General features: G+C 41.5%; 1 protein-coding gene and 1 pseudogene across 6 annotated transcripts in view; both read left to right on the top strand.

Moving 5' to 3' along the window:
* Positions 1-20,208, top strand: part of ASH1L (ASH1 like histone lysine methyltransferase) — a 204,849-nt gene that overhangs the window by 112,253 nt on the left and 72,388 nt on the right. For all 6 annotated transcript variants that reach the window (XM_053604681.1, XM_053604679.1, XM_053604684.1 and 3 more), the window contains 2 exons: positions 4,116-4,217; positions 11,644-12,379. In XM_053604681.1, the coding sequence (XP_053460656.1) occupies positions 4,116-4,217; positions 11,644-12,379 (838 nt within the window). The remainder of the gene's footprint in view (positions 1-4,115; positions 4,218-11,643; positions 12,380-20,208) is intronic.
* LOC128595762 (induced myeloid leukemia cell differentiation protein Mcl-1-like) lies at positions 8,804-10,467 on the top strand (annotated as a pseudogene).

The following is a 20,208-nucleotide window of genomic DNA, read 5'->3' on the forward strand; positions in this document are numbered from 1 at the left end:
CTTGTTCTTCCCTAGCCACCCAACTGCAGGATGGTACTTAAAAGACAGTTTACTTCTGGCAGTATCAGAAATAATGTTGGTAGATTTCATATGATTTCTGCTATTCAGGCTAGTTTTAACATACTTTGGAACATCTTTAACAAGACTGCTGCTGCTTGAGCATAAGTTACGGCATCATTTTTCAGTCTTTAGTGGTTTTACATCATTAGACAGTGTTTTTTTAGGTATCCTCATTTTACTGCTTCTGTAAGTAACCTTTATTTTTCGTTTGTTTTTGTTTTGAGACAGAGTCTCAATTTGTTGCCCTCGGTAGAATGCCATGGTGACACAGCTCACAGCAACCTCTAACTTGGCTCAAGCGATTCTCTTGCCTTAGCCTCCCAAGTAGCTGGGACTACAAGTGCCTGCCACAATGCCTGGCTATTTTTGTTGTTGTTGTCATTTAGCAGGCCCCGGCTGGGTTTGAACTTGCCAGCCCTGGTGCATTTGTCTGGGCGCCCTAACCACAGAGCTACGGGCACCAAGCCTAAGTGCCTAAGTAATGTTTTTAAATGAGATGTTCTAGAGCTGATGATTACCAAGTCATAGAGATCTGTATCTCAGGGATACAACTTGTATTCTATTTAAATATGGAATGTTCAGAACAGCTGTGCTCTGAATGAACAGGGAATTCAGACAGACTTTTATCAAATGAGAACCTTCCTAAATAAAGGTTTTCTTTTTTTTCTTTTTTTTTTTTTTTTTGTAGTTTTTGGCCAGGGCCAGGTTTGAACCCACCACCTCCAGTATATGGGGCTGGCGCCCTACTCCTTAGAGCCACAGGCACTGCACCAGTGAAGGTTTTATTTCAATCTCCAGTTAAATCCTAAGACTAGGCTGCTGGCTTCCATTGCTTTCAGGAAATGAAAAGTGGCTCAGAAGCTAAGTGAGCTAAGCCGTCTCTTTCTCAATTGTTCCAGTTTATCAGGAATTGCTGTACAATGCTGCCAATAACAATCTTCTGGGATCTGCCCCCCATTCCATCTCCCACTGCCTCGTCTGCAGCTCCAGATAGCACCAAAAGGAGGAGATTTGAAGAAGGTGCCTGTGCCGTATTTCACCCTGAGGTGGGTGAGGCCAGGCAGGGTGGTTCTCAGGATATCCTGATGGTCAAAGGTATAGTTGAAGCCTTCATCAAGACTTTCTTCATAGCACAGTGGTTACAGAGCCAGCCATAAGGAGCCTTGAACCGAGGCTGGCAGGTCAAACCCAGCCCAGGCTAAACATTGTTGCTAAACAACAATGACAACTGCAACAAAAATAAAAATAGCCAGGCGCCTATAGTCCCAGCTACGTGGGAGGCTGAGGCAAGAAAATCACTTAAACCCAAGAGTTTGAGGTTGCTGTCAGCTGGGATGCCAAGGCACTCTACCAAGGGCAACATACTGAGACTCTGTCTCAAAAAAAAAAAAAAGACTTTCTTAGCCAGGCATGGTGGTTCGTGCCTGTAATCCTAGGACTCTGGGAGGCCAAGGCAGGTGGATTGCTTGAGCTCATGAGTTCAAGATCAGCCTGAGCAAAAGCAAGACCCCGTCTCTACTAAAAATAGAAAAACTGAAGCAAGAGGATCGCTTAAGCCTAAGAGTTGTAGCTGTGACGCCATGGCCTGCTCTACCCAGGGCGACAGCTTGAGGCTCTGACTCAAAAAAAGAAAAAAAAGACTTTCTTGAAGATGACCAAGAAATTTGGGAAACATTGCCAAATATAGCCTACGAACTGAAGATGGAACTCAAGACTGAATGGCATAAATGCCACCTATAATACATAATTATAGCAACAACAGCTCTTGGTGGTTGTAACATGCATATCATAACTCATAATGATATACACAACTCTATATAAACTCCTTCAGAGCTGAGACTATTATATTCCTGTTTTATATCTCTTTCCCCACATCCACAATGTCTAGTATAGTACTGACCACATAAACTACTCAGTAAGTGAATAAATGTTACTTTATGACTGAGAATGAAGACTTTTATAAAAAGTGCTCTCACACCCCTTCTTTTCCCTAGTACTTAACCTATGACTATTCATTGCCAATGGTGATAAAGAGATTTGGATGATATCTCAAACTTGGCCACTGTTGTCTTCTGTCTTGAGTATGTGTCTGGCTGGCTAGAACTTTATGTATCTGTCCAGTAGGTGAAGGTTTCAGACTTAAATTTAAGTCTTCACTGATTCCTTGTCTTCTGCTTCTTAGATTTTAGTGTTTGGTATTTAGTCCTTCAGTGGAAATCTTATCAGAACCATACTCCAGGGGGATTTATTGTATCGTTGGTTTTAAAGATCTCTTTTGTATCTGTTACTAAGATTGAATAATAAACTGTCTTGTTTCTTGAATAGATCTTTTGTCGGTCATCACCGTATTTCAGAATTAGGAGGTATCTATCACATCAGATAGAGCAGATCAAATTCCAAAAAAATTTTAACTTGACTGCTCTTGAATGGCAACACATAGTTTTATATCTTACCTGAGCAATGCTGCTTACTGAAAGGCTGTTTACAGCGATTTGATTTAAGATACTACTTAACTGAAATAAGCTCATGGTGTACTGTTTCTCTTGAAGAAAGAGAAATATTAGAAACTTAGGTCCATTAAGTTCTTCTGTCCCTAACTTGTCCTTCAGTCAGTCATTTCTTCATTTGGTGAAGAGGCAGTTGTTTAAAATCTCATCTTCAAATATTTGATTTCTTGTGCCTCCAGTTATATGTAAGGCTTTTTATTTTTAATTTTTTTCAAGTTAACTGAACATTTCAGAGTGCGACTGTTTGTTTTTTTTTTTTTTTTTTGACAAACATGAGGTAGACATTCATTACGTATTCCCAACAGCTGGCTTTTAGGTGATAAGGAATTCAGTATCAGAACCAAGTATATTTTATTCAGGAAAATAATCTGACCTGAACAGTATACTTTCCTCTTGAGCAAGGGACGTATTATTTATGCTGGATTACTTCAGGGTTTTGCTAAAAGTCTGAGACTTTTTGAAGGGAAATTAACTTTCTTTATCTTCACGAGCTATTATGTACATAGCCAAGGAAACTTAAGCGTACAATGTTAAGAAATTTATTCTGTAGGTTGTCCCTAACGTCGCCATACATAGGGAAATGGGAAATTTTAGCTAAATGTCCTATTATTCACAAAATATTCATTACAAATTTTATAAATATTTTCTGCTTGTGGCCACTTCTTTGTGAAATTTCTTAATAAATATTTTGTAATTAAAGGAACATTTCGCTACAATTTTCCACTTCCTTATGTATGGCAATTTTGGGGGCAGCCTGTATTCCATGGATAAGGTAATCATCAGTTCTTCTAGATTGTGCTATAGAGTAAAAACATAGAATGTTAAAATTACTTCTATGAATTGAATAGGATGTGTGGTTTAAGGTTCAACCTTTTTCATCTCCAATTCTATTAAATGAAATGCTCTGGTTTGCTCTGGTTTGGACCTGCTCTTCTTATACCAGCTGTTTCTAATAAATTGCATTGTAAATTTTATTTGTCAGAGAGAGAGAGAGAGAGTGTGTGTGTGTGTGTGTGTGTGTGTGTGTGTGTGTGTGTGTGTGTGTGTAGAGATAAGATCTTGTTGTGTTGTCCAGGCTGGTCTCAAACTTCTGGCCTCAAGAGATCCTCCTGCCGTGGCCTCCCATAGTGCTGGGATTATAGGTATGAACCACCACACCTACCCCTTCTCTCAGTTTATATGATGAATTTTAATCAATAGTAAGGAATAGATTTGATTAGAATATTACTAGTAATTTTATCAATATATTTAATAATTACAGTCATAATACATAAAACTGAATTATATATTCTGTTCATTCTCTTTTTTAAATTAGTTTTCCCTCTGCTAATGTAATAGGAGAAATTATATACTTGAGATGCGTGAAAATTCTGATGACATCTAGTGTGTTTCATCCTCTGCTTATTTTCCTCTTATTGGCAGCTTACAACTCACATTATTACAGAGAATGGCAGTGGCAGCAACTAAAATTTACAGTTTTAATACAGAGTGCTTTAACATTATTTTCAGATTTGAATTTTCCTATGATTTGTCTTTTCCTATCTGCAGGTTCCCAGCCAACCACAGATAAACCATCACAACGACTGTCAGAGAGCACAAACTGCAGCCCTACCCGGAAGAGGTCTTCATCTGAGAGTACTTCTTCAACAGGCTAGTGTTATTTTTTTACAGACTTTCAAGATAGTTTCTCATTTGTTACTTGTGAATGAAGTTATACAATATAATATTCTAGAAAAAAACAAAAATGTTCTTGATATGTGAGAATCTTTGAAACGCTATGTATGCTTTTCCCATGAAAAAGCTGAATTAAGATGTTAGAGAATGTGTTGTATAATAGGGGCGCCTGGATTAGAGCTATTTAATAAAGTTTTAGATTATGGATAAAATTGTTGAGTAAAGTAGTATGTCCAAAGTAGCATTCACAAATCTCTAGGAATAATCAAAACAGCTAAGATGTTGTCAGAGGAACTTCAATTAATCTTTATTTTTAAAATTCCTAATTTCTAATGTTTATGTATTTTGAAATATATATGATGTATTAATGCAATCTAACGTATTTGAATAATTTATACAACCATTTAGGGTATGCTCCCAATTTTCTGATAATACGTGTTTTTGTCAAAAAAAAAAATTTATACTTGTCTTCTGACTTTACCAAGGACTGAAAATTAAAAAATAATTTTTAATTTATTTTATTGGAAAAAATGGGCAATGTCAGGTTCATTCCAGCAACTGGGGTAATATATAAAGGAGAGAATAGAGAGTGCGCAGGAATAAAAAAGCAAATTTGATTAGACTAAAGACAGTTTTCTTATATGAGACTGGAAAGGTAAATAAAAACTAGTGATGTTGGCTCAGCGCCTATAGCACAGTGGTTACAGCTCCAGCCACATACACTGAAGGTGGCGGGTTTGAACCCAGCTCAGGCCAGCTAAACAACTGCAACAAAAAAATAGCTGGGCATTGTGGTGGGCGTTTGTAGCCCCAGCTACTTGGGTGGCTGAATGAAGCAAGAGAATTGCTTAAGCCCAAGAGTTTGGAGGTTGCTGTGAGCTGTGACGCCACAGCACTCTACTGAGGGTGACATAGTGAGACTCTGTCTCAAAAAAGAAGAACCAGTGATGTTGATCTTTAAGCTCGGTGAGAAATTGTAGAAAGTTTTTAAGAAAGTGACATATAATTCTTTTTTTTTTTTTTTTTGAGACCCTCGCTTTGTCACCCTCAGTAGAGTGTCATGGTGTCATAGCTCCTAGCAACCTGAAACTCGTTGGCTCAAGTAGTCCTCTTCCCTCAGTCTCCTGAGTAGCAGGGACTATGGGCACTTGTCACAATGCCCAGCTATTTTTAGAAAAGGAGTCTTGTTCTTGGTCAAGCTGGTCTTGAACCTGTGAGCTCAGGCGATCCATCTGCCTCGGCCTCCCAGAGTGCTAGGATTATAGGTGTGAACCACTGCGCCCGGCCAGAATATCATCTTTTGCTTTCTATCTCTGTGTCTTTGCTAGATCATTTGTGACTTCCTGTTAGATATTGTCAGAACATTTAAATTTTTTTTTCTTTAGTTTTTGGCCAGGGCCAGGTTTGAACCCTCCACCTCCAGTATATGGGGCTGTCACCCTACTCCTTGAGCCACAAGCACTGCCCACATTTAAATTTTTGATCATTACATGACCTTTATGTCAAATATATCAATATGGTGCGTGTAGTATTTACTCGATGATTATTTTCAAAAATTTATTTGATGATTATCCTCAGAAGCTCTATTAGGCTAATTGTGCCAGAGTTACAGTAAAATTATATATACTTACTTATTATATATAGTAAGCAACAGTGGTAGTTATATATCTCTTTGTGCTTTGTTTTTATATTACCTGGGGTAGACTTTTTCATTCTTTGACAATGAATGACTAATTTTGATGATATCTGTGTGGACTATGGTAAAGAAACTTAGCCCATGGTCCATATGAAGTCCATGCCTATTTTTATGTATCCCTCAGGCTAAGAATGGTTTCTACATTTTTAAATGCTTGGGGGACAAAAGAATAATAATATGGGACAGACATTATATTTATACCTAAAATGTTTACTCAAGGCCTTTTGCAGAAAAGGTTCACCACTCTTGAACAAATGAATGAGATTAACATATATTGAATTTGAGGAGATAAGTTGGCCAACAAATATAAAGGGTAAGAGAATATTTGATGGTGACTCAAGCCTGTAATCCTGGCACTCTGGGAGGCCAAGGTGGGGAGGATCACTTTAGCTCAGTAATGTGAGACCAGCCTGAGCAAGAGTGAGACCCTTCTCCACAAAAGTAAAAAAATTAACCAAGTGTTGTGGTAAACACCTATAGTGCTAGTTACTTTGGAGGCTAAGGCAGGAGAATCCCTTGAGCCTAGGAGTTTGAGGTTGCTGTGAGCTGTAAGAGCTACTGCACTCTACCCTGGTGACAAAGTGAGAACCTGTCTCAAAAAAAGAAAAAGAAAAAAAAAATGACACATAGTTGGGGCACTAGTACTAGGTTAATTCCAACAACTGAGGGTAGTATATAAAGGAGAGAATAGCCTATTTTCCAAAGGGTATTATGTGATGGTGATCAGAAATGAGGCTGTAAGCGGCACTCATAGCTCAATGGTTAGGGTGCTGGCCACATGCTCCAGGGTTGGTGAGTTCGAATTCATCCCAGGCCTGCTAAACAACAACAAAAAAAATAGCCACGCATTGTGGCAGGCACCTGTAGTCCCAGCTACTTGGGAGGCTAAGGCAAGAGAATCACTTAAGCACAAGAGTTTGAGGTTACTGTGAGCTGTGACGTTACAGTACTCTATCAAGGGCAACAAAAAAGAAATTATAATGAAATGAGGCTGTAAAAGTAATAATGGACCTTTTTATATGTGGTATGTTTTTTCATTCAAAAGAATTGAAACTTCATTCTAGATAGATTTGGGAGCTACTGAAGAATTTCAAACAAGGAAGAGAAATATTTTGATATGCTCTATCAGTAAGAATAGTTAGACTTAACATTGCTAAAAAAAAATGATCCAGGCAGCACCTGTAGTTCAGTGGGTAGGACACCCGCCACATCCACCGAGGTTGGTGGGTTCAAACCTGGCCTGGGCCAGCTAAAACAACAATGACAACTGCAACAACAAAAAATAGCCAGGTGTTGTGGCAGGTGCCTGTAGTCCTAGCTACGTGGGAGGCTGAGGCAAGAGAATCGCTTAAACCTAAGAGTTTGAGGTTGTTGTGAGCTATGATGCCAGGACACTCTAACAAGGGCAACATAGTGAGACTCTTGTCTCAAAAAAAAAAAAAAAAAAATTAATGAAAATAAAAAATGAAATAAATCTTGTCACCCTTAAAATTTTTTTCTTTTTCTTTGTCTTTTTTTTTTGAGACAGAGTCTCATGCTGTCACCCTGGCGTCACAGCTCACAACAACTTCAAACTCTTGGATTTAAGTGATTCTCTTGCCTCCGCCTCCCAAGTAGTTGGGACTACAGGTACCCACCACAATGCCTGGCTATTTTTTTGCTGTAGTTGTCATTGTTGTTTGGCAGGCTTGGGCTGGATTCAAACCCGCCAGCTCCTGTATATGTGACTGGCACCCTAGCCACTAAGCTACAGGCACCAAGCCCACCTTAAAATTTTTTTAATCATGCAAAAATGGGCCAAGCACAGTGGCTTACACTTGTAATCCTAGCACTTTGGGAGGCCAACACAGGAGGATCTCTTGACCTCAGGAGTTTGAGACCAGTCTGAGCAAGAGCAAGATCCTGTCTCTACTAAATATAGAAAAAATTAGCCAGGCATTGTGGCAGGTGCCTGTAGTCCAGCTGCTCGGCAGGCTGAGGCAGGAGGGTCCCTTAAGCCCAGGAGTTTGAAGCTATTATGTTGCCATTGCTCTAACCCAGGCAACAGAGTGAGATCCTGTCTCAAGATAATAAATTTTAAAATTTCCACTAACTGTAACTGATAACAAGACTTACTGTAAAGTTATACTAATCTGATGAAAGAATAGACAGGTTGTTCAAAGGAGCAAGTTAGACAGGCCTGAAATAGACGCTCTTCTATATATTTTAATTTTCGATTTTTGACAAACACGATCATATTTCAACGGGGAAGGAATAGTCTTTTCATCATACTGTGACTACTAGAAATCCTTATGGAAAAAAAGATCATTGACCTTATCTTATACCATATAAAAAATTTAACTTAAGGGCCAGGCACGGAACTCCATTGAAGGCAACTTACCAACTGAGCCACAGGCGCCGCCCTCAAAAAAAAAAAAAAAATTTTTTTTTTTAACTTAAAATAGACCATATATTTATGTGAAATTTCTAAACACATAAAACTTTCAGAAGGGGCAGTGCCTGTGGCTCAATGGATAGGGCCCATGCCCCATATACCAAGAGTGGCAGGTTCAAACCCAGCCCCTGCCAAACTGCAACAAAAAAAACAGCTGGACGTTGTGGCGGGCGCCTGTAGTCCCAGCTACTCGGGAGGCTGAGGCAAGAGAATGGCCTAAGCCCAGGAGTTGGAGGTTGCTGTGAGCTGTGTGACACCATGGCACTCTACTGAGGGCGATAAAGTAACACTCTGTCTCTACAAAAAAAAAAATACTTTCAGAAGAACACATGGGGAAAATCGTTAAGACCTTAAGATATTTACAGATTCCTTTTTTCTTTTTCTTTCTTTTTCTTTTTTCTTTTTTTTTTGAGACAGTCTCACTATGTTGCCCTCAGTGACAGCTCACAGCAACCTCAAACTCTTGGGCTCAAGTGATTCTCTTGCCTTAGCCTCCCAAATAACTGGGACTACAGGCGCCCACCACAGTGCCCGGCTATTTTTTTGTTGAAGTTGTCATTGTTGTTTAGCAGGCCAGAGTCAGGTTCGAACCTGCCTGCCTCATTGTATGTGGCCAGCACCTAACCACTGAGCTACAAGCACCAAGCCCTAAAGATTCCTTAAATAGTATAAAAAGCAAGGATCATAAAAGAAAAAAGAGAGTGCCCAGGTCTCCGATGTCACTGCACCCTCACAAGGCTGCTGTTCTTCGCACCAGCCCTCCGCACGTCGCTATCAGAGATGGAAGCCCCTGCTGCCGATGCCATCATGTCGCCTGAAGATGAGCTGGGCGTGTAGGAGCCGGAGCCTCTCAGGAAGCAGCTGGAGGTCCTGCTTTTGCTGGAGTTGGCTGGGGAGGCTGTTAACAGCCCCAGCACTGACGGGTCACTTTCTTCGACACCTCCCCCAGCAGAGGAGGATGAGTTATACTGGCAGTTGCTGAAGATCATTTCTCGGTACCTTCGGGAGCAGGTGCCCAGCACCAAGGACACAAAGCCAATGGACAGGGCAGGAGCCACCAGCAGGAAGGCGCTGGAGACCTTGTGCCACATGGGAGACAAGGTGCAGCGCAACCACCAGATGGCCTTCTGAGGGATGTTCGCAAGATGGACATCAAAACCACAAACAACGTCAAATCTTTGGAGTGATGGTCCATGTTTTTAGTTATGGCATAACAAACTGGGGCAGGATTGTGACTCTAATTTATTTTGGTGCCTTTGTGGCCAAACACCTGAAGAGCATAAACCAAGAAAGCTGTGAGCCATTAGCAGAAAATATCACAAATGTCCTTGTAAGGACAAAAGGGGACTGGCTAGTGAAACAAAGAGGCTGGTATGGTTTTGTGGAGTTCTTCCACCTGGAAGACCTGGAAAGCAGCATCAGAAATGTGCTGCTGGCTTTTGCAGGTGTTGCTGGAGTAGGAGCTGGTTTGGCCTATCTAATAAGATAGGCTTGTAAGTGCAATGATTTACTTCTAACCAACAGCGGCCACCAGAACCGCATTCATCTGTGAAATCAAATGGATTTATGAAGTTGGACTTAAACTGTATGTAACCTGCAAGAGCAGCCTACCCAGAAAAGGAAGTGGCAAGAGGAATGTGACTTTTACAAGAGTAAATATATGGGAAAAGTGGTTCCCTTGATTGAAGAGTCACTTTCTGAGAGAAGCAAAGTTCAGTTCAACGGCAAGCAAACAGGCCATGGAGGAGGACTTTTAGATTTGGTGAAGACAATAGGCTGAAAAGACATTTCCTTCTTGAGACCAGGAGTGTGGCCAGTAGTTGGATTAGTCATAGAATTCATTAAATATGCTCACAAATTCTTGTATTCTTGAGGAATAGAAAGTTCAAGTGTTCAGGACTTTCATACCTGTTGCACCTTAGCTTCATTTGAATGATTCTTAGTTTATTAGCCTAGTAATGACCACGAATACTTGATTTAGCTTCGTTTGAATGATTGCGATTCTCTGGCACATGGGGCAGGCGCCCTACTCCTTTGAGCCACAGGCGCCACCCTTATTTTTGTAATATTTTAAAACTAACAGCTTTACTTTGGAGGTTGAGCAATTCCCACATTAATTATAGTTATAAAAACTTGTTGCGTGGAATATGAAAAAAGAAAAATCACAAAATTATTGGTCCACTAAGGTAATAAGGTTTTACAAAGAGTATACACAGATTTTTGTCTAATTTTAAAGCTTTTCCCAAGAAGAAACTTTCACCCCTGATGTTTTATACTTAAAACATTGTCAGAAAGACCAGACACGTTGGCTAATGCCTGTAGCCCTAGCACTCTGAGAGGCCAAAGCGGGTGGATTGCTCAAGCTCATGAATTCAAGACCAGCCTGAGCAAAAGCAAGACCTCTCTCTAAAAATAGCTGGGTGTTGTGGTAGGCACCTCTAGTCCCAGCTACTTGGGAAACTGAGGCAAGAGAATCACTTGAGTCCAAGAGTTTGAGCTTGCTGTGAGATGTGATGCCATGGTACTCTACTTAGGGTAACAAAGTAAGACTGTCTCAAAAAAAATATTGTCAGAAAAAGTGCTAAACTAGAAATATCATTTCTAATTAAAGCTTAGATCTTATCCAGCATTTAACTTTGAATTCCCTGAGTTTGACTAGATCTTCATTTTTGAAAAACTAAATATTATTTCTTTCTGCTCATTATCTCAGAAACCAAGCCTTATTCTTTTTAATCTACATGTTATTAGGGAAATAAGAGCCAAATTTGATTTTATTATGCTTTTTATGATATACCTTCTTCAAGAAAGTAAACTATTGATGTACTTATGAAAGGCCAATGCATATGGTATTATGATGTTTAATCTTGCTGGGGAAAATAGAGCAAAGGCTCAGCGCCTGTGGCTCAAGCAGCTAAGGCGCCAGCCACATATACCTGAGTTGGCAGGTTCAAATCCAGCCTGGGCCCACCAAACAACAATGACGGCTGCAACCAGAAAATAGCCAGGTGTGGCAGGCTCCTGTAGTCTCAGCTACTTGGGAGGCAGAGGCAGGAGACTCGCTTGAGCCCAGGAGTTGGAGGTTGCTGTGAGCTGTGATACCATAGCACTCTAGCCAGGGCGACAGCTTTAGGCTCTGTCTCAAAAAAAAAAAAAAAATAGACCAAGGTTCTCCTTGCCTTTTATCTGTGTAAGAAGCTATTTAAACTGTGTAGTTATTTATTTAACTAGCTGTGTTCAATTTTGTCTATGTGTAATTTTTTTCTCTTTTTTAGTAAATGGAGTTCCCTCTCGGAGTCCAAGATTGATTGCTTCTGGGGATGACTCTGTTGATAGTCTACTGCAACGGATGGTACAACATGAGGATCAAGAGCCCATAGAGAAAAATGATGCTGTGATCACAACTGCCTCTGTACCACCTCCTTCTAGTCCAGGCCGTAGTCACAGCAAGGAACGAACCCTGGGAAAACCAGACAGCCTTTTAGTGCCTGCAGTTCCAAGTGACTCTTGCAATAATAGCATCTCACTCCTTTCTGAAAAGTTGACCGGTAGTTGTTCTCCCCTACATATTAAAAGAAGTGTAGTGGAAGCTATGCAGCGTCAAGCTCGGAAAATGTGCAATTATGACAAAATCTTGGCCACCAAGAAAAACCTAGACCATGTGAATAAAATTTTAAAAGCCAAAAAACTTCAAAGGCAGGCCAGGACAGGGAATAACTTTGTGAAACGCAGACCAGGTCGACCTCGAAAATGTCCCCTCCAGGCTGTGGTATCAATGCAAGCATTCCAGGCTGCCCATTTCATCAGCCCAGAATTGAATGAAGAAGAAGGAGGACCACCACACTTAGGTCCTGATACAGTTACAGATGTGATTGAGGCTGTTGTTCAGAGTGTAAATCTAAACCCAGAACATAAGAAGGGGTTGAAGAGGAAAACTTGGCTGTTGGAAGAACAGACCAGGAAAAAGCAGAAGCCATTACCAGAGGAGGAAGAACAAGAGAGTAATACAAGGTAATTCATTGTTCCACATATTATCTGAGTATAGGAAACTTCCTTTAGTTGAATAGTTTGACTATTCAAAACTGAATTATATATTTTTCCTCTTAAAGTTTTTACTTTTAGGGGCAGGGCCTGTGGCTCGAGTAGGGCGCCGGCCCTATATAGCAGAGGTGACGGGTTCAAACCCAGCCCCAGCCAAACTGCAACAAAAAAAATAGCTGGGCAGGGGCGGCGCCTGTGGCTCAGTCGGTAAGGCGCCGGCCCCATATACCGAGGGTGGCGGGTTCAAACCCGGCCCCGGCCCCGGCCAAACTGCAACCAAAAAATAGCCGGGCGTTGTGGTGGGCGCCTGTAGTCCCAGCTACTCGGGAGGCTGAGGCAAGAGAATCGCTTAAGCCCAGGAGCTGGAGGTTGCTGTGAGCTGTGTGAGGCCACAGCACTCTACCGAGGGCCATAAAGTGAAACTCTGTTTCTACAAAAAAAAAAAAAAAAAATAGCTGGGCATTGTGGAGGGCACCTGTAGTCCCAGCTACTCAGGAGGCTGAGGCAAGAGAATCGCCTAAGCCCAAGAGCTGGCGGTTGCTGTGAGCTGTGACGCCATGGCACTCTACCGAAGGCAACAAAGTGAAACTCTGTCTCTAAAAAAAAAAAAAAATTTTTTTTTTACTTTTTTAAGTTGTAAGCTCTGTTTTTTCAAAAAACAAGTTTTGTTCTTATTTATAACTGTTTTAAATTATGCATAATTAAGAAGCAAAGTGGGGCACAGTGGCTCCCTCTTGTAATTTTATTACTCTGGTAGGACGAGGCAGGAAGAACCCTTGAGCTCAAGAGTTCAAGACCAGCCTGATTGGGTGGCGCCTGTGGCTCAAGGAGTAGGGCACCGGCCCCATGTACCAGAGGTGGTTGGTGGGTTCAAACCCAGCCCCAGCCAAAAACTGCAAAAAAAGAAAGAAAGATCAGCCTGAGCAAGAGCAAGACCCCATCTCTACTCAAAAAGTAAAATCTTAGCCAGGCATTATAGTGAACGTCTGTAGTCCCAGGTGTTTGGGAAGCTGAGGCAGGAGGATCTTTCAAGAAATGTTTAATTCCTTTGGCAATTTTTGAACCCAGTTGTTTGTTTTTACATTGTTGAGTTTTAGAAATTCTCTGTATATTCTGGACATTAGTTCTACATCAGGTATCTGATTTGCAAATATTTTCTCCCATCTCGTAGATTGCCGCTTTACTTTATTTGAGTCTTTTGAAGTATGAAATTTTCTAATATTCCTACAGTTTAAGTTGTCTGTTTGTTCTACAAAGTTATGGTAATCTAAACAGTGTGGTATTGGCCAAACCCAGTGACTCATGTCTGTAATCCTAGTACTTTGGGAAGCCAAGCTCAGGAGTTCAAGACCAGCCTGAGCAAGAAGAACAAGAGCAAGACCCTGCCTCTACTGAAAATAGAAAAATTAGCCAGGTGTCGTGGCGGGCACCTGTGCTCCAAGCTACTCAGGAGGCAAGTGGATCTCTGGAACCCAGGAGTTTAAGGTTGCTGTGAGCTGTGAGCTATAACACCACAGCACTCTAACCAGGGCAACAGAGTGAGATTTGTCTCAAAAAAAAAAAAAGAGGGGTTGGGGGGAGACAAAACAGTATGGTATTGGCATAAAGAAAGATACATGTACTAATGGAATAGAATATAAAGCCCAGAAATAAATCATTGCATATGTAGTGAAATGATTTTTTTTGTCCTTTTTTTTTTTTTTTTTTTTGAAACAGTGTCTCACTCTGTTATCACTCTGATATGGCATCAGCCTAGGTCAGAGCACCTCAAACTCTAGGGCTCAAGTGGTCCTCCTACCTTAGCCTCCCAAGTAGCTGGGACTACATGTGCCCATTACAACACCTGGCTAATTTTTTTTTTTTTTGAGACAGAGTCTTACTTTGTTGCCCTCAGCTGTGGTGTCACAGCTACAGCAACCTCAAACTCTTGGGCTTAAATGATCCTCTTGCCTCAGCTTCCCAAGTAGCTGGGACTACAGGTGCCCACCACAACGTCTGGCTATTTTTTGGTTGTAGTTGTCGTTATTTGGTAGGCCCGGACTGGATTCCAACCCAACAGCTCCGCTATGTGTGGCTGGTGCCCTAGCTGCTGAGCTATAGGCGCCAAGCCAATTTTTTCTATTTTTAGCAGAGATGGGGACTCACTCTTACTCAAGCTGGTCTCAAACTCCTGAGCTCAAGCATTCATTTCTAGTCGGCCTCCCAGAGTGCTAGGATTACTGGCATGAACCAGCATGTCTAGCCAGTCAAATGATTTTTGTCAAAGATGCCAAAACTACTAAATGGAACAAGGGCAGTGTTTTCAACAAATAGAGCTAAGATTCAATCCAAGGAGCAAAATTAGAAAAATTAAACTAGGGCGGCATCTGTGGCTCAGTCGGTAAGGTGCCAGCCCCATATACCGAGGGTGGTGGGTTCAAACTCGGCCCCGGCCAAACTGCAACAAAAAAATAGCCAGGTGTTGTGGCGGGCGCCTGTAGTCCCAGCTACTTGGGAGGCTGAGGCAATAGAATCGCTTAAGCCCAGGAGTTGGAGGTTGCTGTGAGCTGTGTGATGCCATGGCAGTCTACCTAGGGCCATAAAGTGAAACTCTGTCTCTACAAAAAAAACAAAAAAGAAAAAGAAAAATTAAACTCAATTTTAAAAAGAAAGAAAAACTAAACTCAATATTGATTAAAGGGCCAGGCATGGTTTCTCACACCTATAATACACTTTGGGAAGCCAATGTGTCAGGTTCGCTTAAAACTAGGAATCTGAGACTAGCCTGAGCAAGAGCAAGACTGCTTCTCTACAAGAAATAGAAAAAGGAGCCAAATATGATGACATACCCCTTGACTACTTGGAAGGTGAGGTATAGACCACCATGCCTAACTAATTTTTTCTCCTCATTTTTTTTAGGGATGAGGTCTTGATCTGTTAACTAGCCTAGTCTCAAACTCCTAGATTCTAGTGATCTTCCTGTTGTGGCCCCTAAAAGTCTCATAATTGGGGCAGCTCCTATGGCTCAGTGAGTAGGGCGCTGGCCCCATATACTGAGGGTGGCGGGTTTAAACACCCTGCCAAACTGCAACAAAAAATAGCTGGGCGTTGTGGTGGGTGCCTGTGGTCCCAGCTACTCGAGAGGCTGAGGCAAGAGAATCACCTAAGCCCAAGAACTAGAGGTTGCTGTGTGCTGGGATGCCACGGCACTCTACCGAGGGCGACCAAGTGAGGCTCTGTCTCTTAAAAAAAAAAAAGCAAAGTCTCCGAATTGTAAGTGTGAGCCATCACACTCAACCTAAATTTCATATAAAGCTAATTATACAGAACGTATGCTGTTTTTGCTCAGCATATGCATGTTAATGTGTGTTGTTACATATTGAGCCAGAGCAAGACCTTGTCTCTAAAAATAGCCAGGTGTTGTGGTGGGCACCCGCAGTCCCAGATACTTGGAGTGCTGAGGCAAGAGAATCAACTAAGCTCAAGAGTTTGAGGTTGCCCTGAGCTGCTGTAAGCTGCTATGCACTGTGACACCATGGCACTCTACCAAGGATGACAAAGTGACATTCTATCTTGGGAAAAAAAAGAGAGAGAAACTGACCCATACATGTATAGAAGTTTGCTTGTGACACAGGTGACACTGCATATTAGTAAGAAAAGAAAATACTACATGTGTTCAATAAATTATACCGAATAAGTTGATACCCCATGGGGATGATAATGAAATAAGATTCTTACCCTTATGTAAAACTTAATTATCCATTGATTAACTACAGTTCACTCACCTTTGAACAACACAGATTTGAACACTTTGATTTTCAATAAATGCATTTTTCAATAAATGTATTGGAAAATTTATTGGAGGCTTCTAACCATCTGGAGAAATTCACAGATGAACCTCGTTGCCTAGAAATACTAAAAAAAATTAAAAGGTATGTTACAAATATGTAAAATCAATGTAGCTACTAGTCTGTGTTACCATTTACTACTGTTAAGATATACTCAAACCTTTTAGAAAAAGTTAAAATTGGCGGCGCCCGTAACTCGGTGGTTAGGGCGCCGGCCACATATTCCGGGGCTGGTAGGGGCCTGCCAAAAAAAAAAAAGGTAGCCGGGCATTGTGGCAGGTGCCTATATAGTCCCAGCTACTTAGGAAGCTAAGACAAGAAAATTGCTTAAGCCCAAGAGTTGGAGGTTGCTGTAAACTGTGACGCCATGGCACTCTACTGAGGTCAACAAAGTAAGACTCTGTCTCAATAAAAAAAAAAAAAAAAAAGAAAAGGTTAAAATTTATCAGTACTTAGTTACAAGCCAGGTATCATGGCAAGTGCCTTTAGTGACATCAGGATGCTGAGGCAGAGGATCACTTGATCCCAGGAGTTTGAGGTTGCTGTAAGGTATGACACCATAGTACTCTACCCAGGGCAACAGACTAAGATTCTATCTCCAAAAAAAAAAAAAAAAAAAAAAACCTGAGTTACAGAGTATACATGGCACCATTCTCATTTGAGAGAAATGTAAACAAATGTAAACAAAAGTATTAAATCACAACTGCATAAAACTAACTGTAATACTCTTAACGTACCCAGAAAGCGAGGTTTTTTTTCTCCAGACTTAGTTGCTTACTGCATGCAAAGTCAATTACGAGATAACGAGAACTGTCAAGGAAGAAAAGAAATTTATTACATTGAACATCAACTAGGAGGTAGAAGGACCACCTCAAATCTGCTTCCCCAACTAATGGGGTCAGTGTTTTTCCTGGAGTTGAAATAAATGCCTGAGGTCAACAAAGTAAGAGAAGCGAGTGAGCATCATTATATAATTTGGGTGGAAAGTAGGGCACACAAGCATAGTAATAATCATACTGGCACACAGATTGCATGATAAAATAATGGTGGGTACGTCCCTTCCAGGACAGAGATTTTAGTAATGTAATGAGCTAGGGAATAGTATCACTGCACATGCTAGTGATGGGAAGAAGGTTGTTCAGTGATTTCTTGGGCATGATTTGTGGTGGGATGCCACTTCTGAACAATTAGGTAGTGTAGTAAGGTATAAGATAATCAGCTGTGATTATCTTGGTACTGCAAGTTAGGTCCATAGTTTCTGATAAACAACACCAAAAGGAGATAGTCTTCAAACAAAATTATAAACTTCTGGTCAGCAAATCTTACTGGCCAGGAACTTGAAACATAAGAGAACTGTAAAAAGTCCAGTTTTATAGTGGAGCTGGTTACAACACACTTTACAACTATAATAATTTCATAGCCACATCCTATTCCTATTGCAATGAGCTCAAGTGTTGCAAGTATCTAGCTGTTAGGGCTGGGCATGATAGTTCATGCCTGTAATCCCAGCACTTTGGGATGCTGAGGTGGGAGGATTGTTTGAGACCAGAAGTTCAAGACCAGCCTGGGCAACATAGCAAGACACATGTCTACAATTTTTTTTGTAATTAGCCATATTCAGTGACAGGCACCTATAGTCCTAGCTACTTGGGAAGCTGAGGCAGGAGGATCATTTGAGCCCAGAAATTTGAGGTGAGCTATGATCATGCCACTGCACTCCAGCCTGGGCAGCAAAGCAAGCCATACACTGTCTTAAAAAATAAATTAAAAAGGAAGAAAGGGAATGATGCCCCATGATTATATCAATGTACACAGCTATGATTTAATAAAAATAAAAAAGGAAGAAAGGGTGGCTCATGCCTGCCAGCCATCCTAGCACTCTGGGAGGCTGAGTGGATTGCCTGAGCTCATGAGTTCGAGACCAGCCTGAGCAAGAATGAGACCCCCATCTCTTAAAATAGCCATGCATTGTGGCCATAAATACCAGAGCTGGTGTGTTCAAACACAGCCTGGGCCTGCTAAACAACAATGACAACTACAACAAAAAAAAAATAGCCGGGTGTTGTGGCAGGCACCTGTATTCCTAGCTACTTGGGAGGCTGAAGGAAGAGAATCGCTTAAGTCCAAGAGTTTGAGGTTGCTATGAGCTGTAACACAGGGCACTCTACAGAGGGTGACATAGTGAGACTGTCTCAAAAAAAAGGGAAAAAAAGGCCAGGCACACCGGCTCACGCCTGTAATCCTAGCACTCTGGGAGGCTGAGGTGAGTGGATTGCTTGAGTTCATGAGTTTGAGACCACCTGAGCAAAAAGGAAGACCTCGTCTCTACTAAAAATAGAAAAACTGAGACAAGAGGATCGCTTAAACCTAAAAGTTGTAAGTTGCTGTGAGCTATGACACCACAGCATTTTACCCAGGGCGACAGCTTAAGACTCTGCCTCAAAAAAAAAAAAAAAAAAAAAGAGAAGAAGAAGAAGAAAGGGTAGGAGAATCACTTGAACCCAGGAGTTCAAGACAGCCTGAATAAAATGATACCCTGTTGCCACAAAAAATAAGGAAAAATTAGCTAGGCATGGTGAAACAAACCTAAAGTCTTCGCTACTTGGAAGGCTGAGGCAGGAAGATCACTTGAGCCCAGTGGTTCAAGTGTAGTCAGCTGTAATCATGCCATTATACTCAGCCTGGGCAATAGAGTGAGACTCTGTCCAAAGTCCAAAAAAAAAAAACAAAAAGTAGACAAAAAGTAAAAGTGGTACTTTCTAACCCCTTTTTATTTCTTTTTTACCTAACAAATTCAATCTTTTTTTTTTTTTTTAAGACAGAGTCTCACTTTGTCACCCTTGGTAGAGTCCCGTGGAATCATAGTTCACAGCAACCTCAAAATCTTGGGCTCAAGCGATTCTCGCCTCAGCCTCCCTAGTATCTGGGACTACAGACACCCGCCACAATGCCCAGCTATTGTTTTTTTGTTTGTTTGTTTGTTTGTTTAGCAGGTCCGGGCCAGGTTCAAACCCACCAGCCCTGGAGAATGTGGCTGGCGCCCTAACCACTGGGCTACAGGCGCCCAGCCAATAAATTCAATCTTAAAACTATTAGATATTCACACAGAAGTCCATCACCATGCAATCAGTCCTTGTGAGGCACAGCCTTCCAGTGGAACACTCATAGTTATTCATTCTCTTCCTCCTATCCCTGCCCATCTCATTCTGCTCTGAGCCTTTGGTACGGAAGGTCCTCCTAGAATATCTGCTGTTGGCAAAAGGGCCTTTACTTGGGCATTTGCCTTGACTGTCATGTCGTCATGGGACTGGGATCATTGGGAGAGCTACTGTTACCTGCTCCTCATCTCCAGAGCCTCCTTTTCATTTAGGCCCTGTCCTCAGTTTTGAACTTTGTTTGAACTGATGTGGGCCCCTGTAACTGGACACCTTTGCTAGAGCCCCATTTTCACCAAACAGTAAAATCTGAATAAACTGGAAAGAATACCAACCACAAAAAGGGGAAGAAAAAAATCATTAGTTAGGTGTCCTCATGAGACATAGCAAACTTTTTTGATCTTGAGTTGGGTATGGGAGCCTTTGTGGAATGAAAGTTTGGCCATGGGGATCCAGGGAGATCCAGCTTCAGTTGTCAGAGTCTAAGCAAGATGACAAAGGTTTCCTAGAATAGAAGGGCCTTGCTGGGGTGAGATGATGGGAATGTTCCCATAAAGAGGACTGGCCAGGGTTGGGTATCAGGGAAGAACAGATTAGAAAGATCTCCATTCCAGGGCAGGTGCGGTGGCTCACACCTGTAATCCTAGCACTCTGGGAGGCTGAGGTGGGTTGATTGCTTGAGCTCACAGGTTCAAGACCAGCCTGACCAAGAGTGAGACCTTGCCTCTAAAAATAGCCAGGTATCGTGGGCTCCTGTAGTCCCAGCTATTTAGTAGGATGAGGCAAGAGAATTGCTTGAACCCAGGAGTTTGAGGTT

The sequence above is a fragment of the Nycticebus coucang genome, chromosome 10 (genome assembly GCF_027406575.1).
Source record: "Nycticebus coucang isolate mNycCou1 chromosome 10, mNycCou1.pri, whole genome shotgun sequence".
Classification (NCBI taxonomy): domain Eukaryota; kingdom Metazoa; phylum Chordata; class Mammalia; order Primates; family Lorisidae; genus Nycticebus; species Nycticebus coucang.